Raw genomic sequence first — 19799 nt, 5'->3', positions numbered from 1 at the left:
GGTTGAAAAGTGGTGAAGTGGTCCTTTAAACAACTTTGAGCTGTGTGAATACAGTGCTGGTGAAAGGGGAATAGATGGCAGGACAGTGCTTTCACATAGCTGAATTATGTGGAAAATACTTCAGAGTCAACACTACAGAGTGTCTGTAGTGTGTCCCGATTTCAAACTTCCAGCGCAAACTGGTTTTACTGACTGTTTCTTGCCATCTGTTGACACCGATACACAAGTAGGAAAGTAGAGTAACTGAAGACCTGACCACAGACAGCAGGAATTTAAATTATTCTCCAATAACATTATATCCAAATAACTTGCTTGCCAACTCGTCCCCCAACAACCATCTCTGAATTATCCCTGCATGTAGACCAATGAAAATATTCTCATGGTCCATTATCAGATCATCAACTCTGACCTGATTTGAGCCAAGATGGCAGCTCCCCGGAACAGTGGACCCCTGGAAGGGAAGGCAGGGGCCCTCATATTTCAGCTTCTTAGGCTGTCTGCACCTCAGTAATGAGTCTTTGTGCATTGGTGACCCGGTGTCAGGCACTGGTCCTTGGCATACCCCTCTATCTATCTACTCAGGTCGCAAACACTTAGTGCGATGAAGAATACACGAATAAAGAGTTTGCCGATTGTTGAAATATACATGAAATATCAAATATACATATCTTTTCTACATGGAAAAACTTGAAGGTTATATAAACATGGTATGTCCTATATCATAGAAAGATGGAGTGCCACAATTTGAAAAATGAAGGTGACAGTAGGCCTACTTCATTAGACACCTTGGAGTCGTGTTTATGTGCAATGATGTATTCCCTTGTATTTAGGGTTTCTTCCTGGAGGCTGAACCCTTGACAGTCAAACGTGCCAATGAAAAAAACAGTAATATAGTGACTTCACAGTATCAGCCCCTCCCCTAACCACTCCCCCTTTATCATAAACTACAGCTGTGGGTGGGGCTTAAGTTCAGGTGGATCACCACCCATCACCACACACCAGGCAAACCAGGCATACTTAATGAACTGCATGGCCCGCATAAAAACGACATTTAAACAAATACTGTACACTTTTTTGAAAAACAAATCTTCCTCCTTATATAACAATAAGACCTGATGATCATGTTTTAGGGTGGGGAAAAAATCATGGCACTCCATCTTTAAGTTAAAAGTCTCTTGCTGCCTTTCTGTCATAACGATGCCTAATTTCGTAGTTTTTAAAATTCATGCATTGTTTAGGTCTTGCATAGAATGCAAAAAAAAGATTGTTTGTTTGGAAGTTGCAAGTTGATTTCCAAGTAGTGACAACTCAGATTTGATGCATTTTCAGCAGTTGAATCATAACAATCAGCTCATGTTCCGCTAGGCCGATGCTCGTTGGGAACGCATGTCGTCCAGTTACGCGATACCCGCGCTGTCCCTTTTAACACTGGCAGTACCCATTGCCATAGTACTCTGACTGACTCAGCACATCACCCCTTCGTTGTCCTATAGGGCAGGCAATAGGCATTCTGAGTTTGAAGTCGATCAGTTGTATTCTTGGGATAATTCTTGGGATACGCGAGGGACACACACAGAGATAGACTAGGCCAGTGGCTATTGGGACTGACGCCCGTGGGGAAAAAACTCCTACTCTGCAAATCATTCCGTCGGTCTTTGGCAATACGCACACCAAGTTTGCAGTCAATCGGGTGGACGGTTCTCGAGTTATGTGGGGGAAACGCACGCGCACACACAGATATTCTGTGATCATGTTCATCCAAACAAGCAAAATAATTTAAATGGAATCCGCAGACTCCTATACTCATGCTGTTAGCTGCCATTTCAATCTCTCAGGTGGATCCTGATGAAGATCCTTGCAGGCATTGAAACATTGATCTGCAATCTTGCAATAAACAGTGGGAGCTGTCACGTCACTTGTGCAGACTATATATATTCTTGTCTTTTTCATATTATACACTAACGCTACCATTTGTTCTTCGTGTCTAGGTGAGGATGAGGATGCTTCTGCGGGTTGTGTTGGGACTCTTCGTCCTCAAAGTGGTCGTAGCCAGGCCCCGAACCGCCCGACAAGTGGAATTAGACACATACGATGGCGCCAACTACGATGTGGATCTAGAAAACTTAAATTTGGAAAACCAGGATATCTACGATTATGAAGATGGGTTGACAATTGATGAACCTCAGGTAAGAAACCTTTGGCCCACCGACATGCACTCGCACGCACACACCGGTGCACACATGCACGCACGCACACTCACGCGCACGCACGCACAGTCACAGTCACAAGTCACACAGTATACCATAATTATTTAACACTGGTCATAAATGGATTGCTCAGTTTTTGGCTGATTGGTGTTTGTGAATCGACTGACCATATACTGTAGAAAAATGTAATGCTTAAGATAGGCTGCAGATATATTGCAAGTTGCCATGAAATGCAATGATTCCATAATCAACAGTCTGTCCCAGGCCTGGTAAAGAAAATATTTAACTCATGAAGATTCGGTCACAGTTGAACATCTATCATTTTAATTGCATTTAAACTTGTGAAGTACTGCTGTACTTACACAGTATGTGAGTTAGGCTTTTATAAAGATTTCTATTTTATATTTTGCCAAATGAGGCATAGGTCACACTAGTAAACATGCTCACAAGCATGGACAGCCTGCATAGTGCATAGTGCACCACTGAACTTAACTGTGATTAATGTTCTCGTATGGATTTTTCGTTTGGATTTTTGCTTGCAATGAATGCAATGGTTGATTCCCGTTTCTAGATCCATGTAATTCTGGTTTCTACGTCAAGTTCAAAAGTCTAGGATAGCACACAAAGCTCACATTAGCACATGTGTATGCATTGTTCAAGCTATATGCTTATCACAGGTAGCCCAGTGTAAGATGTAGGATGAAGGAAAACAATCATCCCAAAAATAAATATTTTTAACTTCATCACCCCACAGGTGATGAAGACCTGTGGGTCGAAATATTGTAATAGAAAACAAAAAATGTGATATTGGAGTATTTGAGCAAGTGTGCTAGAATAAAGCAATAAGCCACAAGAGGTCTTGTGGATTATCGTGATATTTACAACGGAAACCAGCCAATCAGAAAAAAAGTATTGGGACTAACCGTTTTAGAAAGGACAATTTTACTTTACAACTTTGTCCCTGTTGTACATCATGCTGCAGGATCGTTTTCGTTGACACTTCATGAGATGCCATTAACTTTGTTAAGTTGAATCATTCATTATGTCAACGGAGATGCTTTCCATTCTAAAAATGAAAGCCACAGGATAGACGTGATGATGTAGGCCTTCAGATGTGTGCAGACTGCTGAAATGCTTGCTGCTGAAATGTTTTCGATTGGTACGATTGTTGAAATGAGTTCAGCCAGTTGGGAGACGTCCTGCTGATGAGTATGAAGATAGGCAGACTGCTGCCCAGCCTAAGCCACAATTAAACACTAAATATTTCACTTTTATGCCCCAGAGTGAGGCCCACCTGGTAATTTATATGCCCTACAATCTTCCACAGTCTGAAAACCATTTGCACCTGGAGCAGTTTTACTCACAGAGTCATTCAATACATGGGGACAGCTATACATCTATTATTTTACGGGTGGACAGGTTTGGTCAATATTTTGCCAAGGGAATTTTGATCCGATTACTTGAGTAGGATCTGTGATGCTGAACATGAGTAATTCACGTGTTGTTGGACCGCTATTTTGGCCTTCATGGGCCTCAGTGGTTTGATTTGACTTCAAACTGCAATATTCTTACAGTGATATCTTTGCAGCAGTAATGGGAAGGGTGAAACATTACATTCAGTATAGTTACAGTATATAATATGGCTGTATGAATGAAAGTACAACCTACAAGACAATGGTGGTGGAAGAAATTACTTGAGTAATGAAAATGCAGGCATAAAATGGTAAATGTTGCATTTATATAGCGCCTTTATCCAAGGCGCTTAGATTGTGCATTACATTCACCCATTCACACACATATTCATACACCGATGGCGGCAGAAACCATGCAAGGCAACTACCAGCACATCAGGAGCAATTAGGGGTTCAGTGTCTTGCTCAAGGACACTTTGACACTAACTCTGGGGGAGCCGGGTTCGAACTGGCAAACTTGCCGTTACCATCCGGCCACTCTACCCCTGAGCCACCCAGGCATATTCTGTTACAAATAGTTGTATTCAAAATTGTACTTAATGACTAAAAGTACTAACATCAACTTGCATTGTCAATTACATAAAATGGTCCATTTCACGATGATATTATTGGATTGTATTCTCCGTGGCCCAGAATAGGGACTCAAGCGTATGGTTCAAGTTGTTTTAATCATGTATTCATCAATTTAATGTTGCAGCTGCTAGTAAAGTGGGGCTGATTCCTGTTAGGCCTACTTTATGTGCTGATAGTGATAGGTAGCTTTTCCCCCAAATAATACAAAATCAGTTGTCTGTTTTGTATCTGTGATGCCTTAGTGGGAGAAACGATTAAGAACACAGACCTGTCTTCCATTGACAGAGTACCGGGTTTACCCGTTGTCAGAGTACTTAGTGCAGTAGCACACATAGTACTCGGAGGCCAGCCTATGTCGGTACAACGACGTCATATTGGTTGAAATCAGGAATCTGCAAGACAGCAAGACAGAGATCTCCATATGGGCATTCTATGGGACACCGAGAGATTTTGGATCCAACCGAATTCCCACTCAGTGTACAACACACTGCTCACTCAGTACAACACACTGCTCAATCAGTACAACACACTCCTCACTCAGTACAACACACTGCTGCACTCAGTACAACACACTGCTCACTCAGTACAACACACTGCTCACTGCAGTACAACACACTGCTCACTCAGTACAACACACTGTTCACTCAGTACAACACACTGCTCACTCAGTACAACACACTGCTCACTCAGTACAACACACTGCTCACTCAGTACAACACACTGCTCACTACAACACACTGCTCACTCAGTACAACACACTGCTCACTCAGTACAACACACTGCTCACTCAGTACAACACACTGCTCACTCAGTACAACACACTGCTCACTCAGTACAACACACTGCTCACTCAGTACAACACACTGCTCACTCAGTACAACACACTGCTCACTCTGTACAACACACTGCTCACTCAGTACAACACACTGCTCACTCAGTACAACACACTGCTCACTCAGTACAACACACTGCTCACTGCAGTACAACACACTGCTCACTCGGTACAACACACTGCTCACTCAGTACAACACACTGCTCACTCAGTGTACAACACACTGCTCACTCAGTACAACACACTGCTCACTCAGTACAACACACTGCTCACTCAGTACAACACACTGCTCACTCAGTACAACACACTGCTCACTCAGTACAACACACTGCTCACTGCAGTACAACACACTGCTCACTCAGTACAACACACTGCTCACTGCAGTACAACACACTGCTCACTCGGTACAACACACTGCTCACTCAGTACAACACACTGCTCACTCAGTACAACACACTGGTCACTCAGTACAACACACTGCTCACTGCAGTACAACACACTGCTCACTCGGTACAACACACTGCTCACTCAGTACAACACACTGCTCACTCAGTACAACACACTGGTCACTCAGTACAACACACTGCTCACTGCAGTACAACACACTGCTCACTCGGTACAACACACTGCTCACTCAGTACAACACACTGCTCACTCAGTACAACACACTGCTCACTCAGTGTACAACACACTGCTCACTCAGTACAACACACTGCTCACTCAGTACAACACACTGGTCACGGGTCCTCTCACTCCTCTGTGATACACAACACGCACGTTTGAGGTCGATCAGTAGCATGGTCAGGGACGTGCAGAGAGAGGGCGAAAGAGGGCACTTTTCGACAAAAAAATGCGAAAACAGCAGATCTACAAGCATATCTGCTATTTTCGGGGGGCAACGCAGCAGTCTTTAATCTACTGGAGATGCGGTGTAAACGACATGGGTTTTGAAACAAATTAGTGCAACGCAAAATGCTGCGTTCGAGTTCAGGAGACTTCGGGGGGAAAAAAGCAAAAGCCTGAATGAGGGGGCCGTAGCCCCCTTTGATGTCTATGTGTCCCTGCGCATGGTCCTCGAGTTATGTGTGTGACAGTTAGTCACATGTAGGCACGTGTATGGCGTGCGCACACGCACGCACGCACGCACGCACGCACACACAGTGCAATTATAGATAGACCAGGTGCCTGGGTGAAAGCAGACTGGTGGGCGAGCGCTGGTGCTTTGGCATGGGGGGAATGAATTCTGTACTGGTCGTATATGGAGCGTGTCTTGAGTGTACAGGGTTTGATGAGGTCTGGCCATATATGGAGCGTGTCAGAATGTGGAATATGGAATGTCAGAACAGAGTCAGCTCCATATATGGAGGTGGAGGAGGTGTGATGTCATGAGGCATCTGCTGCGGCAGACTGGCGCGTGCACGCATCCATCCATCCGCCTGGGTGACGGCAGACTGCCGGGCGAGTGCTGTCGCTTTGGCATGGGGTCAACTTTGACCAAAAAAATGCACAATGAAAAACGGGTATGGCCATGCAGGGTTCATGGCCATAGGCATATATATATCGTGTCTTGAGTGAAGAGGGTTTGATGATGTCAGACTGACATTATGATGTACTGACAACCATATATGGAGATCTAAGGGTTCTCCATGATGTCACGTGAGGTCACGAGACGTCACAAGGTCAGATCCATAATATGGAGATCCAAGTGTCTCCGTGATTTCACAAGATGTCACGACGCGCGATACCATATACTGTATGGAGACACGGGTGACTAACTAACTAACTGACGGGAGATAAGGTTTTGATAGTAACTAGTAAAGCTGTCAAATTATTGTAGTGTATTGAAAAGTATAGCCAAGTACAGTGCATGCACATATAGCTGCAAATATTGCTGTGGAAATCTTACGCACTTGAAGCAAGACAGCTGATTTCATGCTATTACTTAGTCTATTGGAAAGAATAGTGTTTGCGTGTGTGCGTGCACGTGTATATGCGCCGTGTGTGTGTGTGTGTGTGTGTGTGTGTGTGTGTGTGTGTGTGTGTGTGTGTGTGTGTGTATACACGCACCTCCATGAGAGACAGAGCAGACTGAATGCGTGGGCTACAGTACCAGCTGTAGTGCCCTTTAAGTCAGCACACATTGGATGTGATGTGGCAGGTCTGCAGTGCACAAGTTTAGCAGACACGCTGTAGCCAAGTCTCACGTTCCCATTTATTTTCCTTTGTTGTTACGAGAAAATTAGGCCAAAATAATGTCAAGGTGGCATGAGGCAAATTGCCCAGATTGAATTTTCAGCAGGCTTCCGTCGAGCCAGCCCCGTAAGTTAAACCCGATGTGAAGCTCCCTCACATCTCACTGTTGCCGTCCAAGACATATCCCACAATGCAGTGCACCTCGACAAGATGGTGCACAATTCAATGTGCAAAGCACAACTGCTGTATTTTGTCATTCGAGAAAAAGTACATATTTTCTGTCTGAGCTGATCAGTTGAATGAAGCTGTACTACAGATTTCTGTAACAGATCAAAAATGTTTAAATGTCTTAATGAGGGAGGAAAGACGAAGTTTATAATACATTGCGTTGGGAGAGGCTTTCATAGCGACTTTCTGTTTAACCAGAAGACAGAAGATAATTTGAGGCATTATGAAACCAATGTTATACAGTACATCACATATCCTGAGGGAAGCATTTCAATCAAAAGAGCAGACAGAGTAACACAAAGTTCAACTTTAGCCTTTGTGGTTTCTAGCTGACAGTGATACAGAGTGTAAAAGTGCAAATATACGATTATGACTGCAGTGTTGAAGTTAAGATTAGTGGATGCATTCAAGGTTACTCCTTAAGATCAAAGGGCAGATGTAGAGATTAGTTGTTTGAGGGAGGAGGCTTTAGCTAGAGTGATGCTCATTTTATAGCTGGTGGGGGTAAATGGTTATCACTCACACACACACACACACACACACACACACACACACGCGCGCACGCGCGTGGAGTGGAGTGGCAAATGTCGAGGGAGAAGTGGATCAATGATGAGATCCATGCCTCTGAATTGCTGAGTCTCTATTTCCCCAAATCTATCTCTGTTGATCTTTCCTCTGCTCCTCAGGGCTTATGGTGTGTTTTTGTTTTCAGCAAAGTGAAGTCTTATCTGAGCCGTTATCCAAACATAATTTATCTGTGACAGATAAATTATCTGTGTTAGGAAAAGTGTTAGGAAACTCTTCAATTTCCAACTTCTGATTCAGGCACTTTTTCTTGAGTGTGTGAGACGACATGTTTCTTCACAGGTCACGTTTCACCTGCGGGAGTGAACAACTTCTTGTTGTTTTAAGCGGATGGGGGTATAATTCTGAACTGCCTTCATCTTTGTTTTCATTCATGCCCAGTGGAAACTTGCTAGAGCCACCAGAGGTATTACCTGGCTATATTCCTAGCTTTGTTATCATCTCTACTTAAGCTATCATGTTAAATTGCTTTATGAAAACAAATGAAGGTTAAAAGCTACAAGATTTGGGACCTATTTGAATGAATAAAACGTTATTTTAACCAATCTGTAAGGTAGAGTATACTAAATAATGTAGGAGAAGGAGGGAGACCCGCACACTGCCACTTCAAGAGCTTTTATTTATAGTATGCATGCAGTTTGACATGCATTACTCTACGGACCCTCATTTAATGGGATTTCTATCTCTGGAACCCCCCAATTGATATTGTAAAATCAATGTTAATTTAACTCTGAGAGTGTACTCTCTGAGTTACAGACCCATAATGGTCCATTTGGTTCAAACTATCATTTAGCTGGAACTCCCTCAGGGACACCTGGGGGTCCCCGGACCCCACTTTGGGAACCACTCACTGGTATACTACACTCTTCCTTTGACAATGTAGACCCTGGTGTTGGGTCAGACTGTAGTTCCAACATCATCTCTATTACCTCTGTCCTTTGGGAGTGGGAGAGAATGACCATAAAAATTACAGATTGTATAGCTTTACCATTGGCAATTTGACCTTTCAACTGGCCTATACAGTATTGTAGGTTTTGCAGTACAGTGGAGGATATTAGAGTATGGAATATCAAATAAGCATAAACATTAACCTTCATTACATTATGTTTAATGGCTGATATGATTCAAAGTTCATTTGCAATTGCTTCTTTACCGTTTGTTTTTTTACTAATTTATGTTGCCTTATGACATTTTCTAGTTCTACATTTTCTCTCCCTGGCAAACCAGGGAGTCAAAGAAGAAAAAAGAATGATTGAACATGTTTGCTTTAAAAATATGAAGACTTGCACACATCACATTCAAGAGCATACAGTATGTGCTATTTTTGAATAGCCAAAGTGTAAAAACTGTGTTTGTTTTTTATATGTGCTTTGCTATGTTGCCATGTTGTAACACTGCAACCGTTGACAGGGCTCCCTCGAACAAGACATCTTGTGCCTCGATATGAATTTACCTGTATGAATAAAGGTCAAATAAAATAAAAAATAAAAAACATCATTATAATAGGCTATATTATATACTTGTACACGGTTCTCTGGCTGGACTAGGTTTATTGTTTAGTGTGGAAATGATCTATATAGCCTTTGAGATTATATGGATCAAGTGAACGCAACAAGTCATTTTAAGTGAAGAACTGGCTGATTATGTGCCAGCACTGTACAGCAGTGGTATAGTTAGGATTGGTCGATTAAATCAGTGGACTTTCTCCTTTCGATTTGATGCCGTCCCTGTGATTTCGATATGCCGATGTTTCCCAGAGCCCCCCCCCCCCCCGCCATGTATTTTTGGTAGCCTGCATGTATGCATGTACGCCTCTCCTTCTCCCCCGGGTGTAGATGTTTGCTTTGGGGACAGAGGGGGGGTTAGAGGGTAGAGCTAACCCTGTGCAGGACGTTTCAAAGGCCCACCTTGTTATATTCCAAACCCTATATACCTGCCAAGCTCTGCAAGAGTGACATTCACTTTTAGGCGTCTGTTCACTGCTGCTTTTTTCAGTATGTAGAATATTATGACGAAAGAAACTAACCGTTAAGGACTGTAGCCTACTGACATACACTTAATTCATAGTGTAATATGTTAATTATCTCTTCAGTATTGGTAATTCTTGGCTAAATATTGTGTTTTCCAGGGAGAACAGTTAACTGGAATCTCGCAGCTACCATGTGTGTCTTGGTTCCACAAGGACCATTTCCTTTTTGGAATTTAGAGTCAGCCTTGTCAGGCGTGAGAATATCAGGTGTTACCTGTGCCCGTGTGTGGGGGTTCATCGCCCTCGTGTGGAGCATGATGGAACTACAGTTTGGTTGATTAATCAAATAAAAGGAAACCTGCAAGCACAGCCGATTTAATGTAAAAGCAGTGAAATGGTTGGGTGGAGGGATGTAGGTATTCAAATAAATAAAGGACAAAAACTCAACTTGTAAAGTTTTAACTTGAAAAGTAGCATTTGGTACAATGACCTGATTGATTGATTGATATATTCAATTGAAAAAATATATTCAGTTTGTAGAATGAGTACAGTTCAAACTAAAGTATAGGTCAATACAAAATCTGCTACGAGGATAAAACCAGAAAAAGCAGTAAGACTTGTTTACATCAGGGTACATCAGGGTCCTCCATTTTCAATTCATCAGAACATTTAAAGACGTACAAATATACACTATATACAAGCATAGCCCTCTTGTTAACAAAGGAGGAGATTCTGCCCAAGAATATTGTCCTTTGATTTACTATCTTGTTGCCATGCCTTCACCTGCCAGTTTATTGTCCAGGAGCACAGCCCAGATATGTAGCCTCTTCTTTGCTAGATATCACTATGCCGTCAACTCTGACCCTTGAATTCATTTACAATTACGAGATGAAGTGGGTTCTGGGAGTAAGGAAAAGTAGTAGCCTGACCAGTTTGTTTTGAGATGTCTGGAGGCCTTTGAGGTGCTGTGGTATACCATGCATAGTGGAAGAAACCTTGTATGAGGGCTCCTGTTCTTCAAGGTATTTGTTTTTGACCAGTGAGGAGATCCTGTGTACACTGTACAGGAATCTTGTTCTTTTTTTTGCGTTTTTGCATTTATTGATAGGGTACAGTAATGCAAAGGCCAATGGGCTTGGGACTTGAACCCACAACACGCTGTCAGGCTGGATTTACTGGCCTAGGTACCTGGACCGCTCAGCCACGGCCCAGGCCAGGAATCTTGTTCTTTGGTTGCTTTTTTTTTTATTACATCGATGGCCATTTTATCACAGGAAAGATTTGCCTACAGGATGGAACCTAGGTAGGTAATTTCACCTTTTCCTTTCCTGTCACCCACTTAAACTGAGAAGCCGTCGGCCTTGCTGAGATTACCATTTGTTCCAAAGAGAATGGATTCCGTTTTTAGGTGTATGTGTAAAGTAGGTTTCTCACAAAAGAAATGTGGTGTTGCACTGCACATGTTTTGTTTGACTGTGTGATAATAATTATTTAAAATTGGGCACAGTCACAAATAAGTGTAAGTCAAATAGGATTTGATATTGTCTCGTCTAAATGATTCTCACAACAGAAAACTATACAGCCACTGAATGCATCAACATGGCTGACTTTATGTAAGTGCTAATAAAAAAACATAGAAAATGTTTCAAATGGAAAAAGATGCTGTCAGCCACCCCACCTCCTGTGTGCTGGGTTGTATCTTCAAAAGGTATCAATCTCTAATCATATAGAGAATTCTTGTTGTGGCCACAGCTATGGGGCCAGCTGTTAACTAGATAGAACACCTGCCTTGGAGGCTCAATGTGAATGGTCAACACCTGCCTTTAGACACTCTGTTGCCCTATACATCTGACCTATACATCTTGATCACATGATTCAATTGTACAACCTATACGGTTCGAGAGTTATATGCCAAAATGTGAAATGGGTTGTTATAGTGGCACCATGTGGCTTGGGGTGCTGGTTCGTCCTGCCTAGAGGCTATGCAGTATGGAAGCATAAAGCTGCCAAAATTCAAATGAAATGGCAAAATGCAAAAAGTCAAGTGAAATAAGATAAATGCTTTTTCATTTTCAGGTCATTGACGCATTTCATGAGACAAAAATAAATCTATAATGCAATAGCATTTACATTTAATCTACAGATGTGCTCATTCTATGACACAATTACAATTATAAATAAAAGATAATTTGATTTGGAATTTTCAAAAAAAATCCCTGCAAATTCGTGGGCAATATTACAATGAAAATGCAATTTAGAAAATTCTAATGAAATGCTTTTTAACCTTCAGATAATGAACGCATTTAAGTGAAAATACAATGCAATAGCATTTACATTTCATCTCCAAGTGTGCTCATTTTATGACAGAATGAAAAAGCAAAAGCAATTTACATTGCATGATTTGCATTTTCAAATTGGCGTGTGTACGACTTGAAAATGAAAATGCGATTTTGTTTTGCTTTTTCATTTGGTCATAGAATGAGCACACTTGGAGATGAAGCAAAGGCCGATCACATTGCATTTTCATTTTCGAATTGGCGTGTGTACGATTTGAAAAGCACACCTGGTGAATGCTATTACATTATACATTCATATAAATGCGTTCATTATCTGAAGGTTAAAAAGCATTTCTCTTATTTCATTTGAATTTTCTAAATTGCATTTTAATATTGACCACTATACGCTCATGCTTCCGCTATGCTTTGCAAGGGATCTCGGGAAAAGTGTGCCTTCAATTTTGACATGCGCCCCAGAGCCGGCAGATGTCTGTGTCAGTTATAGTAGTTAGGCAGTCATATAGAATGTATCATATATAAACTTAAAAAAAAGTGCCCCTCGGGGCACAGGTCTCCACCAGGGCAGGTCAGGTTGTGGCCTCCTGGTGGCGCTATAATAGGCCAATGTGAAAAGGGTGACATTATCTTCTTGCTTTGGATGGCAATTGGATGATTTGAGGCATTTTCTTCCAAAAATGTCTTTTGCAAAAATCCACCTACTGGTGGAGCTATAACAGGCCAATGTGGAATGGGTGGGATATATTCCTCAGCCTAGTATAGGAAAGTCTGTGAAAGATTTCATGTAAATTGTATACGGTGCGTTCATGATTTGAGGCTTTTTGTACCAAAACGGGCCAATCCTGCAAACTTTGAAAGCAAATTAGGATGGAATATGAAATATCGTACAGATCTGTCTTGAACACATGACTATAGTGTATTTGCGGGATTTTCGGACAGAATCTGGAGGAGTAATATAAAAAAATGTGTTTTACAAAAGTCAAAGTGCAAAACATACTCTCTCCCCATGCCTTCGACCTGGTGGAGATAATAATATGTCAAGTATTTTGTAGGGTACATCATGTCACAGAGCTCATATTTGTGTTTACCTCATGTCAATGCAAAGAAAAACAACATCCCCAGATTGCCATTCATACAAGGAAACTGTGTTAAAATACGAACTAAAATAACTATAGGCCTAAGACATAGAAAAAGTGCCCCTCGGGGCACAGGTCTCCACCATGCAGGGCATCCTTCGTATAGGACCACTGACTCATTGTTTCCGTCTTCCCCTCAGATAGAGATTGGAACACTGGCGCCGCCTGACTATAACTACCCTGTCTCAGTGGAGGAAGAGGAGGAAGAGGGACAAGAGGAGGAGGAGCAAGAGGAGGAGGAGCAAGTGGAGGAGGAGGAGCAAGAGGAGGAGGAGCAAGTGGAGGAGGAGGAGCAAGAGGAGGAGGAGCAAGAGGAGGAGGAGCAAGAGGTTGCCATGCTGAAACCACAGTTCATCCCCCAAGGTTCTGGGGGTTCTGGGGTACTCATGGGCCCCAACACACAAAAAGGTCTGAATGAGCACAGGCGTTCAAGTTACACACCCACATAGCTGACCGACCCACCCCGACACCCACATAGCTGACCGACCCACCCCGACACCCACATAGCTGACCGACCCACCCCGACGATCTGGGAGCAGGTCACACGACGGGTGAACAGCGTGAAGCCATCAGTCACGCACGCACGCACGCACGCACGCACACACGCACGCACACACACACACGCACACACACACACACACACACAAACCATTCTCTAACCTCTTATATAGAGCACCGAAGTCTGACGTCAATATTGACTTACAGGTCCATGTACTTTTTATTTGCATTGTAATCCCCCTAGGGGGATTTTAGACCGCCTCATATAAGAACTGTGTTTGAAAAATAAACATGTCATCCCGGCCGTTTCACTCATACAGTATATGGATATGAAGAATCAACTGACTGAGAGGAAACGCTATCGTTACTGCTGCTGAATTAGTTACATTTTCGCTAGAAACAGACTGTATCAAATATAAGTGATTGACTGTCGATACAGAGCCACCTCCCTGACCTTTTTGGTCCACAGTGTTTATATGAGACGATTTTAAGATGACCCCATGTTATTCTCCATAGAGAAATTATAGTGAACCAGGGAATGAGCGAGTATAACGTCAGGACTTCGGGCGCTCTATTCCCTTGCAAATTCACCATCATTCATCTCTGTTTCCTTGTGCATGTGTTCCATTTAACTATAGGTGTTATCAGTTAAATGTGTTCCATTAAATCATTGTGTCCATTTGTTAATTAATATGTCACCTAACCATCGTTGTGAACTCACACAGGGTCTAAACCTGATTCATGGTCCATGCTGGTCTCATCTGTTTATTAACACCAAATCTTGTCTTTAACAAGAGGAGGAGCTGCGTCTGACGCCCATTGACATTCTTCATATCTCCGGGGACTTTGGGGGCTCCGTTGAGTCTGGGGCCTCAGGGGTGTCCGTGGCCTCCGGCTCCGGGGGCTCAGGAGACCTCCTGGCGTCTGGTGGCTCTGGGGGCTCCGGTGACCTCCTGCTGGGCTCCGGAGGTTCCGGTGACCTCGGTTCCGGGGGTTCCGGAGCCTCTGGGGACCTCGGTTCTGGGGCTTCCGGGGACCTCCTCTTGGGGTCTGGAGGAGGGTCTGGGGACCTGCTCGGTTCTGGGTTCTCTGGTGATCTCCTGGGCTCAGGGGCCTCTGGAGGCTCTGGGGTTTCGGGAGATGAGTCCGGGGACGGGATAACGTTGATATCTGGAGGTTAGTAGTACCTGAGCTTTGACGGATGTGTGCTCCGTCATTCCTGGTACTGGACTGGTGCATGTTCTAACCTAAAGCATCTCCAGTTGCCCAAAGCCTGTGCAGTATCAGGAATAGGTTCACCTTTTTTGGTTTTAGGCATTGTTAAAACACGGGGTTGCACTTGCCAAATATATCTTTACTGGATGTAGAGTTCATCTGTTTAATTTTTTTATCTTTAATACTGCCATTTAACTGTATTTTGTGGTTAAATGTTGACGATCCCGTCTTTGTTGGTCATTGTAATTTAACTCATGTGTTCTACCATTTGTCATTGTTATTTGTTTCTCCTAATAATTGTCACGCTAACCCATTGTTTCATTCCATCTTTGAGCGTGATTAGTCTGATTGGTTAATGGGTTGATTGATTGATTGATTGGATTGATTGCTCGCCCCGCCTGCTGAAAAGCACTAACTTCCTGTCTCTTAACCCCACCCCTTGGCTCTAACAAGAGGAAGAGTTTATCCCCGACACGATCCCCCAGGAGGCATCGGGTGCTTCTGGGGAGTACTCTGGAGCCTCTGGGGCTTCAGGGGCCTCAGGGGACATCGGATCCGGAGACATAGACATTTCTGGGGCCTCCAGTGGCTCTGGGGGCTCTGGGAGCTCCTCTGGTTCTGGAGAGGAGCCCACGGTCGTACTGATCCCTGACATTGACAAAGGTCAGTATCAAACAGAGTTAACAGACAAACTGTTTGAGGTCATTTCAGACACAGAAAGCAGCTCATGCACAAGTCAATTGAAATGTACCGCAAGTGAAAGTCTGAAATCGACACTATTCAAAGTCATATTCAAAGTAAAGGAAGCCCAATACAAGACATAATAGAACATTGATCTGGTTGTTTTGATTAGAAAATAAGTTAAAGAGAAAGTTACTGGGACCACATTTCTCATTTAGCTGTGTGATGTACTGTAACAAGCCACATATTCCTATTCATCTATGCATGTGTATTATCCTCCCATTAATCAGATCGGCAGATTATACGAATATTTTAGTGCATTTGACCAACAAAAGGTTGTGGAGTTTGGTTTACAGTCCTTTGTTCTCCAAATATATATCATGAATTGGATAATGCTTGCTTTTCCCATGGCATTCCTTTCTTCACACATATATTGTGTAAAACCACAATTCAACATGTCATATTCGTCATTTGATTAACACCGTAAACTCATCCTCATTTTAACGGTTGAATGTGTTAAAAGGACCATACTAGTGTTATAATTGCCATTGTCTCTTGTCAACATCGACCACATAGTTTACGTGAAGCAACATTTATATATATATATTTATTAATGCCATGTTTGTTTACATTCAATAAACATTACAGAGTTGAAAGGCCTGGAAAACTCACTGTCATTAAAAGCCCTTTTCAAGCTAAAATTATATATTATATATTATATATTACTATAATAATAGTTTTTCCACAATGTTTCCACATATATGGCAGTGAAGTGAAAGTTTAAAAATGGCTAGAAGTCACAATTAAACCGGTATGGTCCTTTAAGCATTTGTTAACCTTGCTTATGTATTTAACTTATCACAGAGGCAAACAGTAGGTATAGGACTACTGATTGCTTCATTTGCTGCACATGCTGTTTCTTTAACACCTAATGTTGTCTCTAACAAGAGGAGGAGCTTCTTCCGACTGCACCAACAACCCCTGAGGAGGGTAAAGGGGACACAGACGGTTCATCGGGCGTTAAGCCCGACGAGCCTGAAGTCGACTCTGGGGTGTTTCCTATGCCTGACGAGCCTGAAGTTGACAGGCGAGGTTAGTACTGATCAACACAGGTGCTGCACTGATCGGCACAGGTGGTGCTGGGATCAGCGTCCGAAACAAAGCATGAGTAAAAGTTCATAATCTGGGGTAGGAGTGAAACAATGAATTGAGGAATTTATCGAATGGAATAATCTGTTTAGGATAGGGACGTGTCTGATTAGATTCAGAGAAACTGTGACGAGCATGTAGGCCCAACAATCATTTTGTATTTTAGTATCTTATACTTTTCACCATTTTGTGGTCTTATTTAATTGCACCGATTGATCAAATAATTAGAATGATAATAGACAGATTAACTGATTAAAAAGAATAAGCAATTCAGATGCGGATCCGGTCTGCGGCAACATTTATTAATTTTGGGGATCTGTGACATTGAAAACATTTCAGAACCATTGGTCTATTCATTCTATCCCAGTGAAACTGATCCACTTCTATCTTGTCCAGGAATGCCCACTTGCCTGCTGTGCACGTGCCTTGGTACTTCAGTGTACTGTGATGACTTGAAGCTGGACAGTGTCCCGCCTCTTCCCAAAGAGACCACTCACTTCTACGCTCGCTACAACAGAATAACCAAGATCAACAAGTCAGACTTTGCTAACATGAGTAGGTTTCTCTCTTAAATGTAAAAGGTTCTGCATGGATAAAAAAATAATAATAATAACATCTTTTAACTGTATTACTATTTATTCATACAGTATACCGCTAGCCATTTTGGGGGACATCATATTGAATCATTGTCTCAGAGTTTGTTTGGTTGTTGCTCCCTCAGACAACCTGAAGAGGATTGACGTGACGGCCAATGAAATCACATCCATCAGTGACAATGCGTTCTCGAGTCTGCCCGCCCTGGAGGAGCTGGTGATTCGGGAAAATCACATCTCACAGCTGCCCGCGTTGCCAGTCAGCATGTCCCTTATTGATGGCAGCCATAACAGCATTGGCGCGAGAGGGATTCACAGGGAGGCATTCAAAGTATGTACACACACAAAGACTATAGTTGTGTTGATAACGCGGATCTCCATCAAGGCATAGCTGGTGTTTTTTTATGCAGTGGTCTGCTGGAGTGGCAGCATCACCAAAGGATAACTGAATAAGTTAATAAGAAAGGATACGGTAGCTCCTTTGCAATCGCTCCTGACTGAGTCTGACTCCTTGGATTACTGTAATGTACTGTAATGTGATCTGAATGCCATAATATTTCAGCAGGCACTGATGTATGTATGTATGTATGAAGAGCTGTATACCTTCTCCCCGTTGTGTCCAGGATATGTCAGGCCTGCAGTACCTGTATCTAACAGACAACCACATCGATCACATCCCTGTGCCTCTACCAGACAGCCTGCGATCTCTGCACCTACAGGTAACTTACACCTCATGACCACCTATAGCAGACCACCCCAGAGTCTCAGGGGAATGCCACTCGCCTCCCCCTATAGTAATAAATCACCAAAAAACACATTTACTATTAATTTCACAGGCCCCAAAGAATCCAGAGAATGTTTAGTTCATCCCTGATAAATGGGTCTAGGTGGTATTCTACAAAATGAGGAGTGACACTTTTTTGTTGGCCATCCCACCGGTTTGTCCTTTATAGCCCCTAGACTCTGACCGTTTAACCGTCTTTGTTTAATGAAGATTCAATGAAATGTTCTCTCTCTGTGTGTGTGCCCTTTTTTTCCCAGCGTAACAACATTCAAATGATGCACGAGGACACGTTCTGCAACCTGAAAGACTTCAACTACATCAGGAACGCACTGGAGGACATCCGTTTGGACGGGAACCCCATCAACCTCAGCAGGACCCCACAGGCTTACATCTGCCTGCCCCGCATACCCATCGGGGATCTCATCTAACCACACACACACACACACACACACACACACACACACACACACACACACACACACACACACACACACACACTATTGCACACTGACTCATCATTCACCCACACACACACACACACACACACACACACACACACACACACACATTATTGCACACTGACTCACTCATTCACCCACACACACACCTTTGCACATACTGACACATAGCAGACCACACATGCACACTCGCAACACACACACAGATTAACAATTACTCACCACCGCAATGTACAGTGTACGCATCAGTACAAATGTCAGTATTTATACGTACAGGTCATTTTGCAGGTTAATGTACATATCCTCCTCAGCCAGATCTATATCTATAGACTGTCATACAGTATTTATCATTCATGCACATACAATAATCTACCTTCCTATTGTTTGGAAATGTTATCTAAGCTGAGCAAAACACATACATACAGTATGTACATACACATGCACACACAAACTGACCATTTCAATCTTTCACTCTTCTAAATTGACCAAACACACACACACACCCACGTGCACACACACACACACACACACACACACACACACACCCACAAGAACTTTGTTAATAGCCAAAATGTTCCACAACTTGATTGAGAGAGTAAAACAATAAATGATGTAATTCAGATAAATCGTTTTGTTGACGGAACCCTGAAATATCACGTGTTTTTGTTTTGTGTCTGTTCAAGACTGGTGATGACAACCAGTAATATTGTTTAAATATGTTTGTTTTGTAAAGAAATAATATTAATATTAAATCTAACATTTTTGGAAATCATTATACTAGCATAAAATCTATTGAAGCTGGAGCTCAATGAAAGGTAAATTGAGTATATAATGCAATAAAATAAGCATTTAAACACAATCATTTGTTGTAAAGTCTGTACTGTAATATAAAATATATATTCTGGAAAGAATCTTTCTTTTTTTTTTTCTTT

General features: G+C 42.5%; 1 protein-coding gene across 2 annotated transcripts in view; it reads left to right on the top strand.

Moving 5' to 3' along the window:
• Positions 1-19726, top strand: part of epyc (epiphycan) — a 22535-nt gene extending 2809 nt beyond the window's left edge. For both annotated transcript variants that reach the window (XM_080757777.1, XM_080757778.1), the window contains exons 2-10: positions 1989-2186; positions 13630-13897; positions 14783-15163; positions 15656-15865; positions 16832-16975; positions 17429-17587; positions 17754-17956; positions 18249-18344; positions 18667-19726. In XM_080757777.1, the coding sequence (XP_080613903.1) occupies positions 1995-2186; positions 13630-13897; positions 14783-15163; positions 15656-15865; positions 16832-16975; positions 17429-17587; positions 17754-17956; positions 18249-18344; positions 18667-18837 (1824 nt within the window). In that variant the 5' untranslated portion in view covers positions 1989-1994 and the 3' untranslated portion in view covers positions 18838-19726. The remainder of the gene's footprint in view (positions 1-1988; positions 2187-13629; positions 13898-14782; positions 15164-15655; positions 15866-16831; positions 16976-17428; positions 17588-17753; positions 17957-18248; positions 18345-18666) is intronic.
• Positions 19727-19799: the final 73 nt, after the last annotated feature.

This window comes from Protomyctophum bolini (genome assembly GCF_963924005.1).
Source record: "Protomyctophum bolini genome assembly, chromosome: 23".
In the NCBI taxonomy this organism is placed as follows: domain Eukaryota; kingdom Metazoa; phylum Chordata; class Actinopteri; order Myctophiformes; family Myctophidae; genus Protomyctophum; species Protomyctophum bolini.
Note: the sequence above shows the minus strand (reverse complement) of the source record. Positions and strands in the feature narration are given on the sequence as shown.